At 38.6% G+C, this 19,681-nt stretch overlaps 1 protein-coding gene across 15 annotated transcripts in view; it reads right to left on the reverse strand.

Moving 5' to 3' along the window:
• Positions 1-18,758, reverse strand: part of LOC121707081 (helicase with zinc finger domain 2-like) — a 57,807-nt gene extending 39,049 nt beyond the window's left edge. For 11 of the 15 annotated variants that reach the window (XR_006031229.1, XR_006031230.1, XR_006031232.1 and 8 more), the window contains exons 1-4: positions 18,437-18,620; positions 14,608-15,505; positions 14,416-14,512; positions 12,205-12,312 (exon numbers count right to left, since the gene is read on the reverse strand). Coding sequence is in view for 9 of the 15 variants with exons in the window: in XM_042089348.1 (XP_041945282.1) it covers positions 12,205-12,312; positions 14,416-14,512; positions 14,608-15,467 (1,065 nt within the window). In the remaining 6 variants the exon portion in view is untranslated. The other 4 variants (XM_042089342.1, XM_042089343.1, XM_042089350.1 and 1 more) reach the window with 4 other exon arrangements.
• Positions 18,759-19,681: the final 923 nt, after the last annotated feature.

Consider the following 19,681-nt stretch of genomic DNA (forward strand, 5'->3'; position numbering starts at 1 on the left):
GAGACCTTGGTACCGGGATACCCCTGGCTTAAGACACACTCTCCTCAGTTTAACTGGAGAATGGGTACTTTAGTAACTTGGGGCCCAGATTGTGTAAAGACCTGCTCTGTCAAACTGCTCAGAGGACACAGAGTGCACAGTACCAGTCCAGGTACTGCCGAAGTCTTCCCTAGAGTTTCCAGAGGTAGACCTAGCGCTAATACCTCAGCAATACCATGACTTGAGGGAGGTTTAGTCTAAGATTTGTTCTCTTTCTCAACACAGACCAGAAGGGGTGTCTATGGACCCCAGAAAGGTGCAAGCAGTCGTTGAGTGGCCAGACCCCATGTCTCTTAAGCAAGTATAATGCTTTCTAGGCACATTTTTACAGACGTTTTATCCATAACCTCAGTCACATAGCAGCCCCCATTACTGCCCTCACCCGGGGCCGACCTTCCAAGATTAAATGGACAGCAGAAGCCCAGGTCCAGGCCCTGAACAAATGATTCACTACGGCTCCCATTCTTCGGCACCCTGATCCTGCTACAACACTAGGATTGGAGCCATATTCTCCCAGAGGTCGTCGCAAGACGGTAAAGTCCATCCTTGTGCCTTCTACTCACAGCCTGCAGGCCATGGTAATCTAATATTACTGCATTAACATCAACTCGCATGGAATTATGGGAACACTCAATGCGCTCAATGCGCTTCTTCAACCCTCTGCAACTGCAAGCGTTGCTTGCTTATAAACTCGCACTGCGCAGAAACAAAACTTAATGTAGCCTAACTTATTTAACCGTGCAGAATCCAAATAAAATCATTCATATGCATACAATCCCCAATATGCGTGAATTAGGCCATTAGAAGAAGGCCATCTTACGAGCCTTTCGTTGTGCAAAATCGTTAACGATGTTCCCAATATTTAATGCTCTGGCTCTCGTATTTTCAATGGACAGGATAGCTAACCCACTGAGCTTCTCCTGCCCCATGCTGCTCTTTAGGTAGGTCTTAATAAGTTTGACTTTGGAAAAAGATCGCTCAGCTGTTGCCACAGTCACAGGCAATTTCAGAAACAACATGAGAGCAGTACACACTTCCCCGAATGTGGATGTTACACTGTCATAATCTACCACCAGTATTTTGGCAAGTTGAAAAATAGATGACTTCTGTGAAATCTCTGCTTTAAAGCAAGACCTGAATGAGAGGAGTTGTGTTGGGAATGTCGGTGCAATGTCCCTGCTATAATGGTCTGACAAACGTCTTGCCTTTTCAAGCAGTTCATCATGACCTGCGAGTTGAAGGGTCATAGGACGTAAAGACTCAAACACATGACAAGTTTCCCGCATACTTGCAAATCTTTGGGAGAGCTGACTGATTATGATGTCCAGAGTTGCATTAAATACCTGCACTTTGAAGTATCTCTCTGCGTCGGTTAAGCGCTCATCTTCCGATAGTTCGTCAAAGTGACGCTTCACTCTCCGTGCGCTAACATTTTCAAATGTACTCTGAACCCCCCATTTATTTGCGAGCGTCTGCGCTGTAGCCTTGGCCTGGTCAAAGGCATGCCGGTAGTCAGAAAGGACCTGTATAGAATTTTCCAGCAATTGCATTGCGGCGGTAGCGACGGGCCCCGGGAGACCCTGGTGCGACTGCACTTGCTGCACCTACTATAGTTACACCACTGGTCCCTGTGTGATTTTTAAAATGTGGTATCCAAACCATATAATGAATTTATATATTTTTTAAAAATCATTAAATGCACTTGCTATCATGTCATTATTTTGGGTCAAGATTCCTTTCACTTTAAGTTCAGGTGAGGTTGTCCTTTATTGCTACCAGTTAATTTATTAATATTTCTCCAGATAAGTTTCCCATTTCCCTGTGCTTCATTAATTATTCAGATAAAAATAATCTGCCTTTCTTAATCTCATCGCCTTTGACTGTTTCAGAGTGGCTGGCTATGGGCATGCACAGACATGTCCTTAAAACAACCCTTAACGTTCGTTTTTGAAACCGTACAACTCACCGAGTGGTTTTAAGGACATGTGCATGCCCATTAACCTGACCCTAGCCAGATGAATTTCGTTCCGCTTAGCTCCGCCTAGCTTCACTCACATCCATCTGGGACCTCTTCCATTGAGAGTGATTTCTGCAACCGACTTTATGGTTCAGCCAATCAGGACGCAGGGCGGGAGTTTCATAGATGTGACAGCGTAGAAGCGACTGTGAGACTGTTATTAGCGTCACGGGTTGGCTTCGATGTGAGTGGTTGAAGTAGCACGTCAATAGATAACGGACAAGTGGCTTATTCAATCATATGCAAGCATTTTTTGATTAGGCCCAGCCTTCTGAAGCAACACTTCAATGGATCGGTTCCAGATGGATGAGTGGAGCTAGGCGGAGCGAAATTCATCTGGCTAGAGTCAGGGTACATGCCCATAGCCAGCCCCTTTGAAACAGTCAAAGGCTATTCAAAACGAGCCAGAAAGTCAAGACAGGACCCATCGTCAAAATGTTGGTGTCCACCACTCTAGTTTATTCAAAACAAACCAGAAAAGGGACTGAAAGTGCTAAATATGTCCGCTGAGTAATTCTTTTGGTTTGGATTGTGGATCCCAGATCAGTTTTGCGTGATTGAGAGTTTGAAAAAAGTTTGTTCTTCGATGTTTCAGAATCGCCGGGTTTAGTCCCCAGTTTTGCCGATTGAGAGGGGTCTGTTTGACGGGATTCGCAGTTTCGTTGGGCCTATTCTCTTGTGAGGGTGGAGCAGCCAAAGTTGGAAACTCACCTCTACCAGGTGTTAGTGGACAGGAGCGTTCTCCATACTGCACTCGTAGCATCCAGAGCAGGGATAGCACACTGGGCATTGGCGTCAGTGTAAAGCGTCACATCAAGAATGCCCCATCCAGGACAAAGCAACCAGGCCACTCCATTCACCGCCGCTGCCCCCCCACAGCAACAGGTATCCCCCATGGGCACTTACATGTGCCGACAGAGGCATCGTCAGAGCAGGGTGGGAATCCAAGGCACCCAGAGAGGGCAGTAGACTGCCAGTGGAGGCCAGGTGAGGCCCTTGTTGGATATCACCAGCTAGCAGGAGGCTACCTTCTGAGCTCAGTCATGATTCTACCTGATGGACAGTGACAACCCTGTTTCCTTGTTGCCATGCCTTGCCTCTATGCCCTGCTCCTGTCAACTCTTGCTCCTGTGGAAAGCTGTCTTTGTTACCTGCAGCACATGGTCTGTCAGGACTCTCCTTTGTTCTCGGTTTTGGATGTTAAGGTTATGGTTACTTAACTGAAGATACTGTTTAAGTTGTTTACCCGAGGATACTGTTTTAAGTTACTTACCTGAAGAAGTTTGAGTTGACCCTGTGTTGCTGGATTTCAGTTATTGGAAAACAATTATTTCTGTTGCAACTTCAGTCATCTCCTGCAATTGTGCTCAAACAGTGTGTACAGTAGTACGTTCAAGACTACTACAACTTCTACTGGCTCAAATATTTCAGAATTGTACACAAAGTCCCTTTAAAGGAAATAATTATGCAATCGATATGGTCATTTAGGAACTTTGCCTTTGCAATGTGCTTACACCTCCTCAAAGGGGAAAACAATGGAGTACCGAAGCCATGACGTAGCGTTGTCAAGGCAGCAATTTCACTGGATCTGAACAATCTAACCATAGTGGTGGCTTTCCTAATCTACTTCTAAGAGATTTCTAAACATTTCTAAGACATTAGTAAATTCTTTTTTCACTGTAGGAATGATATACTACAACACATACCAACACAATCAAATTCTTGACTACAGAGTTTTGTTTTAGCATGGTTTTCCTCCGTAAAAGAGACTGGCATTTGTATGAGATGTATAAATTTGCAGATGACATAACATTGGTAGGGCTTATCTCTAAGGATGATGACAACGTGGCTTACAGAAACGAGGTCCTCACACTTGTGGAATGGTGTTCAGTGCCAGTTATTACCCTCAGCACCAGTTTGGCTGTTTACAGTAGCACATGACACCCGGCACCTGACATTTAAAAATTGCAAAATATAAATGTAAATTTATGGATGAACAGAAAAGAATCCTGTTTTTCGCCTTGGTCGGGATCCGTGGAAAATCGTACGTGTTAGTGTCAAATAAAGGTGTTCTAGAGGAATATTCTGGAAGTAGCAAAGCATATCAGGAGGACTAAAAGTGAAATGGCAGAAATTACCGTTTTTGGCAACTGACTTTTTAATTAGAGTGCATGAAAATGCACTCTACTGTTATCCGAATTCTTCTTAGTACAGTGCATGAAAATGCACTCTACTGTTATCCGAATTCTTCTTAGTACAGTGCATGAAAATGCACTCTACTGTTCTTCCTAGGCTTCTTATTACAGTGCATGAAAATTATGAAAATGAACTGTACTGTTCTTCCTAGGCATTTTATTACAGTGCATGAAAATGCACTGTACTGTTCTTCCTAGGCTTCTTATTACAGTGCATGAAAATGCACTGTACTGTTCTTCCTAGGCTCCTTCTTCTTATTAGAGTGCATGAAAATGCACTCTACTGTTATCCGAATTCTTCTTATTACAGTGCATGAAAATGCACTGTACTGTTCTTCCAAGGCTTTTTAGAGTGCATGAAAATGCACTCTACTGTTATCCGAATTCTTCTTATTACAGTGCATGAAAATGCACTGTACTGTTCTTCCTAGGCTTCTTCTTATTCTTCTTCTAATTACAGTGCATGAAAATGCACTGTACTGTTCTTCCTAGGCTTCTTCTTATTCTTATTCTAACGCACTTAATGCAGCTTCAACCGTTTAACGTAGAAACTTCATTCAAACTATGTTACGTAGGTCTTACTTGGGACATGGGTGCTATGTATTTTTCAGCTTTGTAACTTTTATACTTTTTAAACTATTAATTAAAAACTAGTCAAAATTTCCCCATAGACTTAACATGGGCTGATGACATCACAATAGAGCCGTTAAGCAATTAGAATCCTATGGCAGGTGTTCAGGCCACCTGGACCAACTGCCAGTCTCAGGCTTTAAGCATACAAACTGGCCCTATTAAGACTACACATCCTGTTCAACTGCTTCCTCTGCCAAAAACTGTTTCAAAATAAAAGTCCTCACTATAATATTTTACTGTTAAACAATTTAACCCTTTAAACTACTGAACTTTTTAACTGTTCAGCCATTGTAACTGTTACTTGTCATCAACTATGACTCCTACCTACTGTAGCTAGTTAGCTAAGTTAGCTAAGTAGCATGGTTAGCATGCTAGCATGTTAGCATGCTAGTTAGCATTTTTAGCAAAACTACTAAAAATGATTAGCTAAGTTAGCTAAGTCACATGGTTAGCATAGTTAGCATGCTAGCATGCTAGTTAGCATTTTTAGCAAAACTGCTAAAAATGATTAGCTAAGTTAGCTAAGTAACATGGTTAGCATAGTTAGCATGCTAGTTAGCATTTTTAGCAAAACTGCTAAAAATGATTAGCTAAGTAACATGGTTAGCATAGTTAGCATGCTAGTTAGCATTTTTAGCAAAACTGCTAAAAATAATTAGATAAGTTAGCTAAGTCACATGGTTAGCATAGTTAGCATTTTAACATTGTTAGCATGCTAGTTAGCATAGTAACTTGGTTAACATTATTATCTTTAACATAGGTAGCATAACTGCTAGCAAACATTAGAGCCATTCCAAGTGTCAGTTATCGTCAACTATCTACCTAAATAATTTAACCATTTAACTACTGAACTTTTTAACTGTTCAGCCATTGTAACTGTTACTTGTCATCAACTATGACTCCTACCCACTGTAGCTAGTTAGCTAAGTCATATGGTTAGCATAGTTAGCATGCTAGCTTGTTAGCTAGCATTTTTAGCAAAACTGCTAAAAATGATTAGCTAAGTTAGCTAAGTCACATGGTTAGCATAGTTAGCATGCTAGTTAGCATAACTGCTAGCAAACATTAGAGCCATTCCAAGTGTCAGTTATCGTCAACTATCTACCTAAATAATTTAACCATTTAAACTATCCACTTATTTAACCGTTCAATCATTCCAACTATATTAAACCTTATCTACCAAGCAAATCATTTAACTATATAAACTATCCACTTATTTAACTGTTCAGTCATTCCAACTATATTAAACCTCATCTACTTAGCAACCAATATAGTTTGTTTATACTCTATATGATATTTGACATCATATTTTTTGCATTTTCATGCACTGTATTTCCTTCAGGAAATGCTTTTCTAGTTCTTATTACAGTGCATGAAAATGCACTGTACTGTTCTTCCTAGGCTTCTTATTACAGTGCATGAAAATGCACTGTACTGTTCTTCCTAGGCTTCTTATTACAGTGCATGAAAATGCACTGTACTGTTCTTCCTAGGCTTCTTCTTCTTCTTCTTCTTCTTCTTCTTCTAACGCGTTTAATGCAGCTTCAACCGTTCAAACTATGTTACGTAGGTCTTACTTAGGACATGGGTGCTATGTATTTTTCAGCTTTGTAACTTTTATACTTTTTAAACTATTAATTAAAAACTAGTCAAAATTTCCCCATAGACTTAACATGGGCTGATGACATCACAATAGAGCCGTTAAGCAATTAGAATCCTATGGCAGGTGTTCGGGCCACCTGGACCAACTGCCAGTCTCAGGCTTTAAGCATACAAACTGGCCCTATTAAGACTACACATCCTGTTCAACTGCTTCCTCTGCCAAAAACTGTTTCAAAATAAAAGTCCTCACTACAATATTTCACTGTTAAACAATGTAACCCTTTAAACTACTGAACTTTTTAACTCTTCAGCCATTGTAACTGTTACTTATCATCAACTATGACTCCTACCCACTGTAGCTAGTTAGCTAAGTAACATGGTTAGCATAGTTAGCATGCTAACATGTTAGCATGCTAGTTAGCATTTTTAGCAAAACTGCTAAAAATGATTAGCTAAGTTAGCTAAGTAGCATGGTTAGCATAGTTAGCATGCTAGCATAATTAGCATTTTTAGCAAAACTGCTTAAAATGATTAGCTAAGTTAGCTAAGTCACATGGTTAGCATAGTTAGAATGCTAGCATGCTAGTTAGCATTTTTAGCAAAACTGCTTAAAATGATTAGCTAAGTTAGCTAAGTCACATGGTTAGCATAGTTAGCATGTTAGTTAGCATTTTTAGCAAAACTGCTTAAAATGATTAGCTAAGTTAGCTAAGTCACATGGTTAGCATAGTTAGCATGCTAACATGTTAGCATGCTAGTTAGCATTTTTAGCAAAATTTGCTTAAAATGATTAGCTAAGTTAAATGGTTAGCATAGTTATCATGTTAGCATGCTAATTAGCATTTTAGCAAAACTGCTTAAAATGATTAGCTAAGTCAGCTAAGTAACATGGTTAGCATAGTTAACATGCTAGTTAGCATAGTTAGCATAACTGCTAAAAATAATTAGATAAGGTAGCTAAGTCACATGGTTAGCATAGTTATCATTTTAACATTGTTAGCATGCTAGTTAGCATAGTAACGTGGTTAACATTATTATCTTTGTTAACATAGGTAGCATAACTGCTAGCAAACATTAGAGCCATTCCAAGTGTCAGTTATCGTCAACTATCTACCTAAATAATTTAACCATTTAAAGTATCCACTTATTTAACCGTTCAATCATTCCAACTATATTAAACCTTATCTACCAAGTAAATCATTTACCTATATAAACTATCCACCTATTTAACTGTTCAGTCATTCCAACTATATTAAACCTCATCTACCTAGCAACCAATATAGTTTGTTTTTACTCTGTATGATATTTGACATCATATTTTTTGCATTTTCATGCACTGTATTTCCTTCAGGAAATGCTTTTCTAGTTATAGTGCATGAAAATGCACTATACTGTTCTTCCAAAATTTCTTATTACAGTGCATGAAAATGCACTGTACTGTTCTTCCTAGGCTTCTTCTTATTCTTCTTCTTCTTCTAACGCATTTAATGCAGCTTCAACCGTTTAACGTAGAAACTTCATTCAAACTATGTTACGTAGGTCTTACTTAGGACATGGGTGCTATGTATTTTTCAACTTTGTAACTTTTATACTTTTTAAACTATTAATTAAAAACTATCAAAATTTCCCCATTGACTTAACATTATGATTATGACATCACAATACGGCCGTTAAGCAATTAGAATCCTATGGCAGGTGTTCGGGCCACCTGGACCAACTGCCAGTCTCAGGCTTTAAGCATACAAACTGGCCCTATTAAGACTACACATCCTGTTCAACTGCTTCCTCTGCCAAAAACTGTTTCAAAATAAAAGTCCTCTCTATAATATTTTACTGTTAAACAATTTAACCCTTTAAACTACTAACTGTTTGGCCATTGTAACTGTTACTTGTCATTAACTATGACTCCTACCCACTGTAGCTAGTTAGCTAAGTTAGCTAAGTCACGTGGTTAGCATAATTAGCATGCTAGCATGTTAGCATGCTAGTTAGCATTTTTAGCAAAACTGCTAAAAATGATTAGCTAAGTTAGCTAAGTAACGTGGTTAGCATAGTTAGCATGCTAGCGTGTTAGCATGCTAGTTAGCATTTTTAACAAAACTGCTAAAAATGATTAGCTAAGTTAGCTAAGTAACGTGGTTAGCATAGTTAGCATGCTAACGTGTTAGCATGCTAGTTAGCATTTTTAGCAAAACTGCTAAAAATGATTAGCAAAGTTAGCTAAGTAACATGGTTAACATAGTTAGCATGTTAACATGCTAATTAGCATAGTTAGCAAAACTGTTAAAAATGATTAGCTAAGTTAGCTAAGTAACATAGTTAGCATGCTAGCAGTTAACATGCTAATTAGCATTTTTAGCAAAAAAACTTGGTTAACATTATTATCTTTGATAACATAGTAGCATAACTGCTAGCAAACATTAGGGCCATTCCAACTGTTAGTTATCGTCAATTATCTACCTAAATAATTTAACTATTTAAATGATCCACCTATTTAACCGTTCAATCATTTCAACTATATTAAACCTTATCTACCAAGCAAATCATTTAACTATATAAACTATCCACCTATTTAACTGTTCAGTCATTCCAACTATATTAAACCTCATCTACCTAGCAAATAATTTAACCATTTAAACTATCCACCTATTTAACTGTCCAGTCATTCCAACTATATTAAACTTTGTCTACCTAGCAAATAATTTAACCTTTTAAACTATCCACCTATTTAACTGTTCAGTCATTCCAACTATATTAAACCTCATCTACCTAGTTCAGTCATTTGAACTATATTAAACCTCATCATGTTGGTTGCCAATTAGCACATCATCTGTTTTAACAATATATTTCACACCATATGTTTTGCATTTTCATGCACTGGTAATTCCCTGGAATTGCGTTTTCTAGTTATAGTGCATGAAAATGCACTATACTGTTCTTCCAAAATTTCTTATTCTTATTTTTCTTCTTCTAACGCGTTTAATGCAGCTTCAACCGTTAAACGTAGAAACTTCATTCAAACTTTGTTACGTAGGTCTTACTTAGGACAATTGGGCTATGTATTTTTCAACTTTGTAACTTTTATACTTTTTAAACTATTAATTAAAAACTATCAAAATTTCCCCATTGACTTAACATTATGATTATGACATCACAATACGGCCGTTAAGCAATTAGAATCCTATGGCAGGTGTTCGGGCCACCTGGACCAACTGCCAGTCTCAGGCTTTAAGCATACAAACTGGCCCTATTAAGACTACACATCCTGTTCAACTGCTTCCTCTGCCAAAAACTGTTTCAAAATAAAAGTCCTCACTATAATATTTTACTGTTAAACAATTTAACCCTTTAAACTACTGAACTTTTTAACTGTTCAGCCATTGTAACTGTTACTTGTCATCAACTATGACTCCTACCCACTGTAGCTAGTTAGCTAAGTTAGCTAAGTAGCATGGTTAGCATAGTTAGCATGTTAGCATGCTAGTTAGCATTTTTAGCAAAACTGCTAAAAATAATTAGCTAAGTTAGCTAAGTCACATGGTTAGCATAGTTAGCATGCTAGCATGTTAGCATGCTAGTTAGCATTTTAAGCAAAACTGCTTAAAATGATTAGCTAAGTAACATGGTTAGCATAGTTAGCATGTTAGCATGCTAGTTAGCATTTTTAGCAAAACTGCTTAAAATGATTAGCTAAGTTAGCTAAGTCACATGGTTAGCATGCTAGTTAGCATTTTTAGCAAAACTGCTAAAAATAATTAGCTAAGTTAGCTAAGTCACATGGTTAGCATAGTTAGCATGCTAGCATGTCAGCATGCTAGTTAGCATTTTAAGCAAAACTGCTTAAAATGATTAGCTAAGTTAGCTAAGTAACATGGTTAGCATAGTTAGCATGTTAGCATGCTAGTTAGCATTTTTAGCAAAACTGCTTAAAATGATTAGCTAAGTTAGCTAAGTCACATGGTTAGCATGCTAGTTAGCATTTTTAGCAAAACTGCTTAAAATGATGAGCTAAGTCAGCTAAGTAACATGGTTAACATACTTAGCATTTTAACATTGTTAGCATGCTAGTTAGCATAGTAACTTGGTTAACATTATTATCTTTGTTAACATAGTTAGCATAACTGCTAGCAAACATTAGAGCCATTCCAAGTGTCAGTTATCGTCAACTATCTACCTAAATAATTTAACCATTTAAAGTATCCACTTATTTAACCGTTCAATCATTCCACCTATATTAAACCTTATCTACCAAGTAAATCATTTACCTATATAAACTATCCACCTATTTAACTGTTCAGTCATTCCAACTATATTAAACCTCATCTACCTAGCAACCAATATAGTTTGTTTTTACTCTGTATGATATTTGACATCATATTGTTTGCATTTTCATGCACTGTATTTCCTTCAGGAAATGCTTTTCTAGTTATTCTTCTTCTAATGCTTTTTGTGCGTTTAATACAGCTTCAACTGTTTAACGTAGAAACTTCATTCAAACTGCGTTGCGTAGGTCTTACTTATGTGACTTCAGCTATGTATTTTTCAACTTTGTAACTTTTATACTTTTTAAACTATTAATTAAAAACTACTAAAATTTCCCCATTGACTTAACATTAGATTATGACATCACACTAGCAATTAGAATCCTATGCCAGGTGTTCAGGCCACCTGGATCACCATATATGGCTCTGGCCAGGCCACCTGGATCAACTGTGAGTTTCTCAGGCTTTATGACATCATAGCAATTAGAATATTGTGCCAGGTGGCCAGGCCACCTGTATAAACTGTCAGTTTCTCAGGCTTTAAGCATACAGTCTCATTCTATGCTATAAGCCTGAGAAACTGTTCAGTCATTCCAACTATATTAAACCTCATCTATCTAGCAAATAATTTAACCTTTTAAACTATCCACCTATTTAACTGTTCAGTCATTCCAACTATATTAAACCTCATCTACCTAGCAAATAATTAAACCTTTTAAACTATCCACCTATTTAACTGTTCAGTCATTCCAACTATATTAAACCTCATCTACCTAGTTCAGTCATTCCAACTATATTAAACCTCATCTACCTAGTTGTCATTCCAACTATATTAAAACTCATCTACCTAGCAAATAATTTAACCATTTAAACTATCCACCTATTTTAACTGTTCAGTCATTCCAACTATATTAAACCTCATCTACCAACAAATAATTTAACCTTTTAAACCATCCACCTATTTAACTGTATGTCAACAAACTTTAAACTATCTACATATAACTTTTAAACTTTCAACATTCATTAAACTATCTGTCTATTAAACTATCTGTCTATTAACAACTGTTAAACTATCAACATTCAACTTTTAAACTGTCTACGTCTAAACTATCAACTTTTTATTAAGCTATGCTATATCTGTCCTAGCTTCATTTTCATGCACTCGTAATTCCCTGGAATTACATTCTCTAGTTTAATTTTAATCTGTTGGCATAAAAAATAAATAGTTATTTGATTCAGTGGAAAATATTTGTGTGATTTTGGAGATGTTGTTTTGCCATCTAAATGTTTTCTATGTTTAACTGAATAAGTCTAAAAACTGTTTGGACCACAATTGGCAAAACGGTTTGTTGCATCCCACCAGTGGACCATAGGAAAACCAATGAGCAAAACGCTAGTGGACCGGCAGATGGGCCGACAGTGGTCAACCTATTGCCACCTGAGATATATTACCCACCTCTGTTTTGATCTGGAAAGTCCATTTAATCTCTGTGCCTACTTCTTGACACTCCAAATAGAGATCTTCATCATGTGTGATGTCAACCTCATCAACATGCTCTGCCATCTAGAATAGATGAATTGCCATTAGTGTTGTGGAGACACCGTGAGATGAAACACTTTGAAAAAAAGAAAGCACAAATCAAACCTACACACAGTGTAAAGGTTTACAGTACTACAATTGCAGAAATTACATATAACAAGGTATCTCTTAGATTAAAAATACATATATATTCGTATTCTAACACCATGGAAAACAAATAATTTTTTTGTCATGGGAGATTCCACCCCCAGTTTTAAGTCTGCACAAGCTGATGTTAGATGTCTTTGCTCCCACAAAGTTCGAACCCCAACCAGTAGGCACGGCTGAAGTGCCCTTGAGCAAGGCACCTAACCCCTCACTGCTCCCCGAGCACCGCTGTTGTTGCAGGCAGCTCACTGCACCGGGATTAGTGTGTGCTTCACCTCACTGTGTGTGTGCTGAGTGTGTTTCACTAATTCACTGATTGGGATAAATTTCCCTCACGGGATCAAAAGAGTATACATACATACATGATCACATTTCTAAGCGCTGATGCAAGAAAAGGCGTGATCGACTAGCCATGGGCTTGCCATTAAATACAATTGGGGTCAAAACACTCAATAAGAAAACACCTACAGGCGTAAAAATATATTGTGTACAGGAGGTTAAAAATGTGTGTACCGTAATTTCCTAACTATTAGCTTTTATATTGATTTTGCTAAATTTCTTCAGCTATGAGGTTAATACACGGAAGCAGTTAATATGGTATTAATATAAAACATAAAACACTGTCCTGCGGCTTATACACAATGCGGCTAATACACAGGAAATTACTGTATACATCCTGGCATAATGTATATTAGCTGGAGACAGCCAACGGTCACATCCGGGGGTTTAAACGAGTGAGTGTGTATTTTGCTGGTTAACAAGCATTTAGTTGTGTATGTGTTTGTTATGTGATGTCAACTGTTGGTTAAGTGATTATCGTTTTTAATGATTTCTGAATTAAACAAATACAGGTAAAATGTTTATTGAGTCAGTGTGATATGAGTTAAATGCAGAGTAACATCTTTTTAATTACTTCATTTTCTAAATGGAACAAATACAGAGAAAATGTTTAATGGGTCAGTGTGAGATGAGTTAAATGCAGAGTAGCATGTTTTCCCTTTTTAATGCATTACAATGGGTTACATTGAATGTACTGTGTTAGAGGCAGCTACTGCTAAGAGTTAAATGTGATGATAGAGGTGGCTTGGTAAATGTGCTATGTTGTTATTTATTTCTTGTTGTTTCTATTTTTCTTTTACTCCAGTCATCCAGAGCCACTACTGTTGCCTATTGTCATTAGAACATATTCGATTACTGTTTGTCAATCTGCACTGGAAGTTAGAGTTTTTTTTATTTTGTGGATCTACTTTACCTAAATCCATACAGTTAAAGCTGCTCCCACCTGAAGCAGTCAGGGAATAAAAGACCTGCAGTAAAATAATTTATTTGAGTCCTTCTCATCCATTCAATCAGGCCACATAAAACTGACTTGACTTGACGCCTACAATTCAACTGGTTCAATTCGTTTGTCCGCCTGTATTTCTTAGATGAGGTAAAACACACAATGCAACTGACACAAGAACGCAGTGCAGGAAAGCTTTTCAGTGAATCAGTAATCAAGTCTCAGATCAGAGAAAATTGTGGTAATAACGTCAAGGCAGTCAGTGTAATGTTGAGTAATCCGTGAATGTGAATGGATTATAAAATATATGGAAATTGATTTTGGTGTGAGATTTCTTGTGGGGCGGCATGAGAGCATGAGATTCAGGCTGGAAGCATGAGTTTCATGCCAGATGAGTGAGAGTTAACAGCCCTGATTTGCCTAAAATTGTGCATGTTCATGTAACCTGTGGCTCATCCCTGTACCTGCCCAGGCTTAAACCCACAAAATTGGGTTCTGGATTAGAAGGTGCGGTGCTAGCAAGTAGGGCTAAAACCCATGGGTGCTAGCGTCTGTCTGAAGCACACTTATTAAGGTGTCAGGAGGGAGATTTACGTACTTACTGCACAGCTACTTTATACCAACTGGCCATCATTACATTCACCTCCCAAGTGTATATTTACTGTGTGTGTGTATGTGTTGCTTAGTGTGTCACTCACAATCACAACTGTTTTGTCACTGTCTCTATACTCCTTGAGTAGACGATCCTGGTAAGAAGTCTCATACTCCATGGGCCCTCGAGCACTTACGCCAGTGCTTTAATTTGGGATGCAAACATGTTAGGATATTGTATGCAAATTCTGAAAATGTGATGATCATATCTATAGCATTACATCACTTGTCTTTTTTACCTGTCATTTGATGTATGCAGTTTAGTAGTGGTGTTCTGAGAGAGCAACCGGACTTCATTTGAGTGTTGTGGCTGCCTCCTCTTTTGAGATAGCCACAGAAGCTCCATACGATTCCACTCACTGTTGATTTCCTGCTTCCAAACTGCCAACTCCACTTTGTTATGGGCAAACTGGCACTCCAGAGGACTATGCCCTGGGGACTTATCTTTGGTATCATGGCAGCACAGCTGCAGCAAGGCTTTGGGAGGGAGTGGTCGTATCTCACTGAACATGCGGTTGCCCGGAGTCTGTTCCAGACAGTGTACCATCATTGGCGTCCAGCGATGTCCCAAAACTGTGCCACAAACATGACTGGACTCTCTCTCTGTTATCCTACATGGACTTCCATTGAAACATTCTCTGCAGAGCTCCTGAAATTCTCCACTCCAGTCTGCAAATATATTTTCAGAAACCCCTTCCAGGTTGGAGACATTTTGTTCCAACTCACTTATCAGACTGATTAAAGACTCAAGATCTAGAAAATGCCTCTTTAGGAAATTCCAAATCAAGACTTCCTCAGGACTCCTTGCAAAGGTACATCTCTTTCTATGTACAGTGCATCCACTACCCTCCGCAAAGAACCAACATACGTCGTACTGCATTGGATTTGGATATTCTGGTCGCTTTGAAATTGGCCTCCAACATTTTCCATCTTTCTTGAGTTTAGCTAAGAGCAAATTTTCTTGACACTTGTGTGGTATGGTCTTTATTGAATATGTGATTTCCTCTTCCTTGGTGGTGCAAATAGAACAGCCTATCCGCAGCTCAGCTGTTTGGAGTACCACATTAAGAATGGATATGTCGTACTCACTGACAGCCATTATGAGACACGCTACTGTCACAGCACATGCCTTACTCTCTGTAATATGCAAAGAGAAGATACTCAAGAGTTAAGTATAAAAACTTTAGTTAACTACCCATGTAGTATTATTTCATTTGAGCTACATTTTACACTGATATGGCATGATGGCAATATAAACACAGATAACAATGGTATTAAATTGCAATAGCCTATAGATTAAATGTAATGGAATATTCAACTAAGGTAGACTGCCTTTGTTCACAGCACTAAGCTATTTATGGTTACTGATATACTCAGAGTCTCTGGCCCTCTCTTAGAGCAAGGCATAGTGAGCTAGCCCTCGAAAGAAAAAGTTTGGGGACCACTGGTTTAGAACATGAACATTACACACACACTGCACAGTATCATTAGCCTGGCTAGCGCCACCACTTCTCAATGAGACGTGGTCTGGGAACCAAACGTTCATTTTCTCGTATTTGAAAAAAATGCCCAGATCCGTTTATTGGGTGCCACGGATGTCTATCAAATGCGTCTGTGCATAGCTCTCATCGTCTTGCTTTCCCCCCTGTTCTGTGATTGGTTCCCTATCTCAGGCGAAAATTTGCTCCATGGTCTAAAGGCTGCCTTAGCAGCGTGAATCAAATCACGCGCAAGGCAGCATGGGAACACCCAGGCTACAGTATCATGGGAGCACAGTCATAAACAGCTAGGCTCAGTTCGTTACATATTAACATCTTTATCAACTGCTTTTCCATGTCTCACCTGCATAAAATAAAGTATAAACACAGACATTTGTACATGTACTTGGAATACATGGGTTAGCCTGCCTGGTAATGAAACAGCTGTTTCAGACATTTGGCAATATAGCATGTTTTTCATCCTTTGCAAACAAGCTTTTGCAAGAAATACTGCCGGGCACTGTAGCCTACGATTGGGCTAGAATCTTTGCCTATATGCAAAGATTCTAAAGCACAGCAGCTCAACTGTGCCTGGGTAGTCTAGCCATTCTATAATAAACTCAATGAGTAAAAGCAAATGTGCCAATAGGCTACAACTAGGCTATTAGATAGATAGATACAGAGGCGCACCTTGTCAATAGGCAAGGCAGGCAACTGCTTGGAGCCCCGAGCTGCTAGGAGGCCCCCCAGACCTGGTCTCAGCGCGTGTGCCAATGGGACAAGCGATCATTTCGTCCATAGATCTTGAATGATTGAGTGATTTTGCGTGCTCCTGTCCTGTTGTACAGACAGAGCATCTGTGCACTGTATGCTATGGACTTATAAACAGAGCATCTGTGTACAAAAGAGTTAAAAGAATCCGTATAGCCTACATATTTATTTAGGCTACTGTGGTAAACAATCGAGGGTGCAAAGTGATGACGGATCAACATCGGAATTTGGCATTGACTCAATGAAGTTATGGTAGGCTAATGTTAATTGGCAGAAAGATTGAACATGGTTTGCTACATATATGACAATAAACTTGAGCTAGCTAGCGACGGTTACAACCAGTTAAGCAAGGAGATGTTAATGTTATATTTGTATTAGGGCTGTCAGCCATAATGCATCAATTGCGATGCGATTTGGCTAAGGACCAAGTATAACGCGTTGATTTTTTTTTTAATCGCGTGCCGCCAAAGATTTTTAATTTTACACCGACACTTGTTCTGTTATCAACGATTCTCTTTTTGACTGGTAACATTTTGACCCTTTGATGCACCGTTTCTTGTCCTCAAACTGACACAGACACTTTCTAATCTGCCTTCCTTCTGTAGGCGTGAACACTAACGCAGTTCTGAACTCTTTTTAAAAAAAACTCCCTGTCGGCTCAGTCGACATGGAATTAAAATATCACTGAAACACCTCAAATTTAGGCTACGACATGGGTCGGCAACAGGCAGCCAAAGCTGGCCCGCCTCTGAAATTATTTGCACAGCCAAATTATTCTGGCAGTCCAATTTGTTTAATCTTGTATTATACAATATCGATTTACATATAGCCTAGGCTATTCACCAATTAAACTGCGAGTAGGTGCTTAAACAAATATGAGAAAGAACACCAGAACGCATTTTATTCTGCTAGCTGTGCATAGCCCTCGGCCAGCACTTCAATATTGCGCTTTTGTGCTTCTGTTTGGAGCAGTTAGGCCACCTTGAAGGTGCCGCTGCGTTTTGTAGTGCGCTATGATAGTCTTTTCAAACAGCGACAGCGTTGTTGCATATCAGATACACAGGCTTTGCATTGTGAAACCGGGTAAGATGAATGCAACATTTTCTTTCCATTTCTCTTTAGGCCCAGCTTTTCTCCCAGCTTCAACTCCTGTAGTTTGCTTCTCGCTTCTACTGTAAGCATTGTAACATTGTCGGGAGATGGGCCATCCAAGTAGCCTATTTAAGAATAAAAGTAAGATAGACTTTATCCAAAGAAGTAATTAGAATAAACCAGGCTCCGTGTTAAACTGTCCATCAATGCCATTATTGTAGCCTAGTGCCTCATGTTGTAGTGCCCACATTTACTATTCACAATATTGAAAGGGGAGATGAAAACAGAGTTCATCAATATAAATTAATGACTAATTTTGGGTAGGACCCCAATAAAACTTTATATTTTGTAAAAAGGTTTTTAAAGTAATTTACTGTATTCATTTACTGTATTATTTTTTAGTTATTTATTCATTTTTCATTCTTTAGGCTACATTTATATTTTCAAAATAACAAGGTTTTTCATGTCAGATTATTTTTCAGCCTAACATATTGGTGATGAACCCTGGTTATAGGGCCCCCTAGGAATTTTTGCTTAAGGCCCCCACAGACTCTAGAATCGCCTCTGGATAGATAGATAGATAGATAGATAGATAGATAGATAGATACGTTATTGATCCCCAAGGGGAAATTCAAGGTCTCAGTAGCATACAGACATCACACACACATTCACTAACAAACTAATAAACTATTAACTATGACACATGTATTTAATCAACTTAGCCTACCTCAGATATTGAAACTTGACGCATCCCATGCAGCGCTGATCAATAATGCTATGACCGTTTATGCAGCTGGTTCAACCTGTTGCCACAAGCGGTAAGGAAATGTACAGTACATAGTCATGGAAAATTCAGGTCACGAGTAGCATTCAGAACATTCTTGATGACACCAATAACGTGGAATTATGCCAAAAACCTGTATGTATCTTGTGAGACTGGCAGGTAGCCCAGGTATGTGTTTGGAGGCTCAGTCTGTGAACCTTGAACAGTGAGCAGCATCGAAGTTGAACTGTCACTCTCAGCCCTGTGGCCATACCCTTTTTCCTGTTTCTCTTGCAGAGGCGTCGGCGTCATGGGGCCAGGGGGCCAGGCCCATCCAAACAAGCCAATGTGCTCTGGGGAGATAATGGAAAATAGACTGTTTATCAAGCATCAATTTAGAATGTGGATATTCTGGTCGCTTTGAAATTGGCCTCCAGCATTTTCCATCTTTCTTGAGTTTAGCTAAGAGCATATTTTCTTGACACTTGCGTGGTATGGTCTTTATTGAATATGTGATTTCCTCTTCCTTGGTGGTGCAAATAGAACAGCCTATCCGCAGCTCAGCTGTTTGGAGTACCTCATTAACCCTTAGAACCCTAAGCTGTTTTTAGGGCATTTTCACTACCTTTATTCATAAGGATTTATTCTGGTCATTGTAAGTGCCACACACACATATTATATATTGTTTTTTTCAGCAGATCTGCTATCAGTTCATGTATTAGTACTAGCATTGATTTTATTTTGATTTTTAAAGAATTAAAATATAAAAATCATATTATAAAAATTCTTATATTTTGACCTGTATCTCACCACAGCAAGCTCATAGCTGTACATGCATTTCATGTGTGTGTAGGGCAGACTGTCCTGAAACGGGCAATATAATTGCCATGTTGGAGGGATACTCTGGGGCTGAGCAATTTACAGAAATATGTGGTGTGTGATTTACGGAAATAAATGCCATTTTTTATTTAGTGATGAAAAATGACCATTCTGCACTCCATATCTGTGACACGAACTGATCTGACCTGACTTGACCCAAGTTTGCCTGTTAGCATGTGTGACTATGGTGTATGCACCATAGACTGTAAAAAGGTATGCACACATGATGATTCTCAACTTTTTACTGCATTGCCATGAACAAAGTAAAGGCAAAAAAGGTGTTTCTTTGTTGAACAAATTGGGACGCAATGTGAGCCTTGAATTGGATGC

Source organism: Alosa sapidissima, chromosome 4 (assembly GCF_018492685.1).
Source record: "Alosa sapidissima isolate fAloSap1 chromosome 4, fAloSap1.pri, whole genome shotgun sequence".
Taxonomy (NCBI): Eukaryota; Metazoa; Chordata; class Actinopteri; order Clupeiformes; family Clupeidae; genus Alosa; species Alosa sapidissima.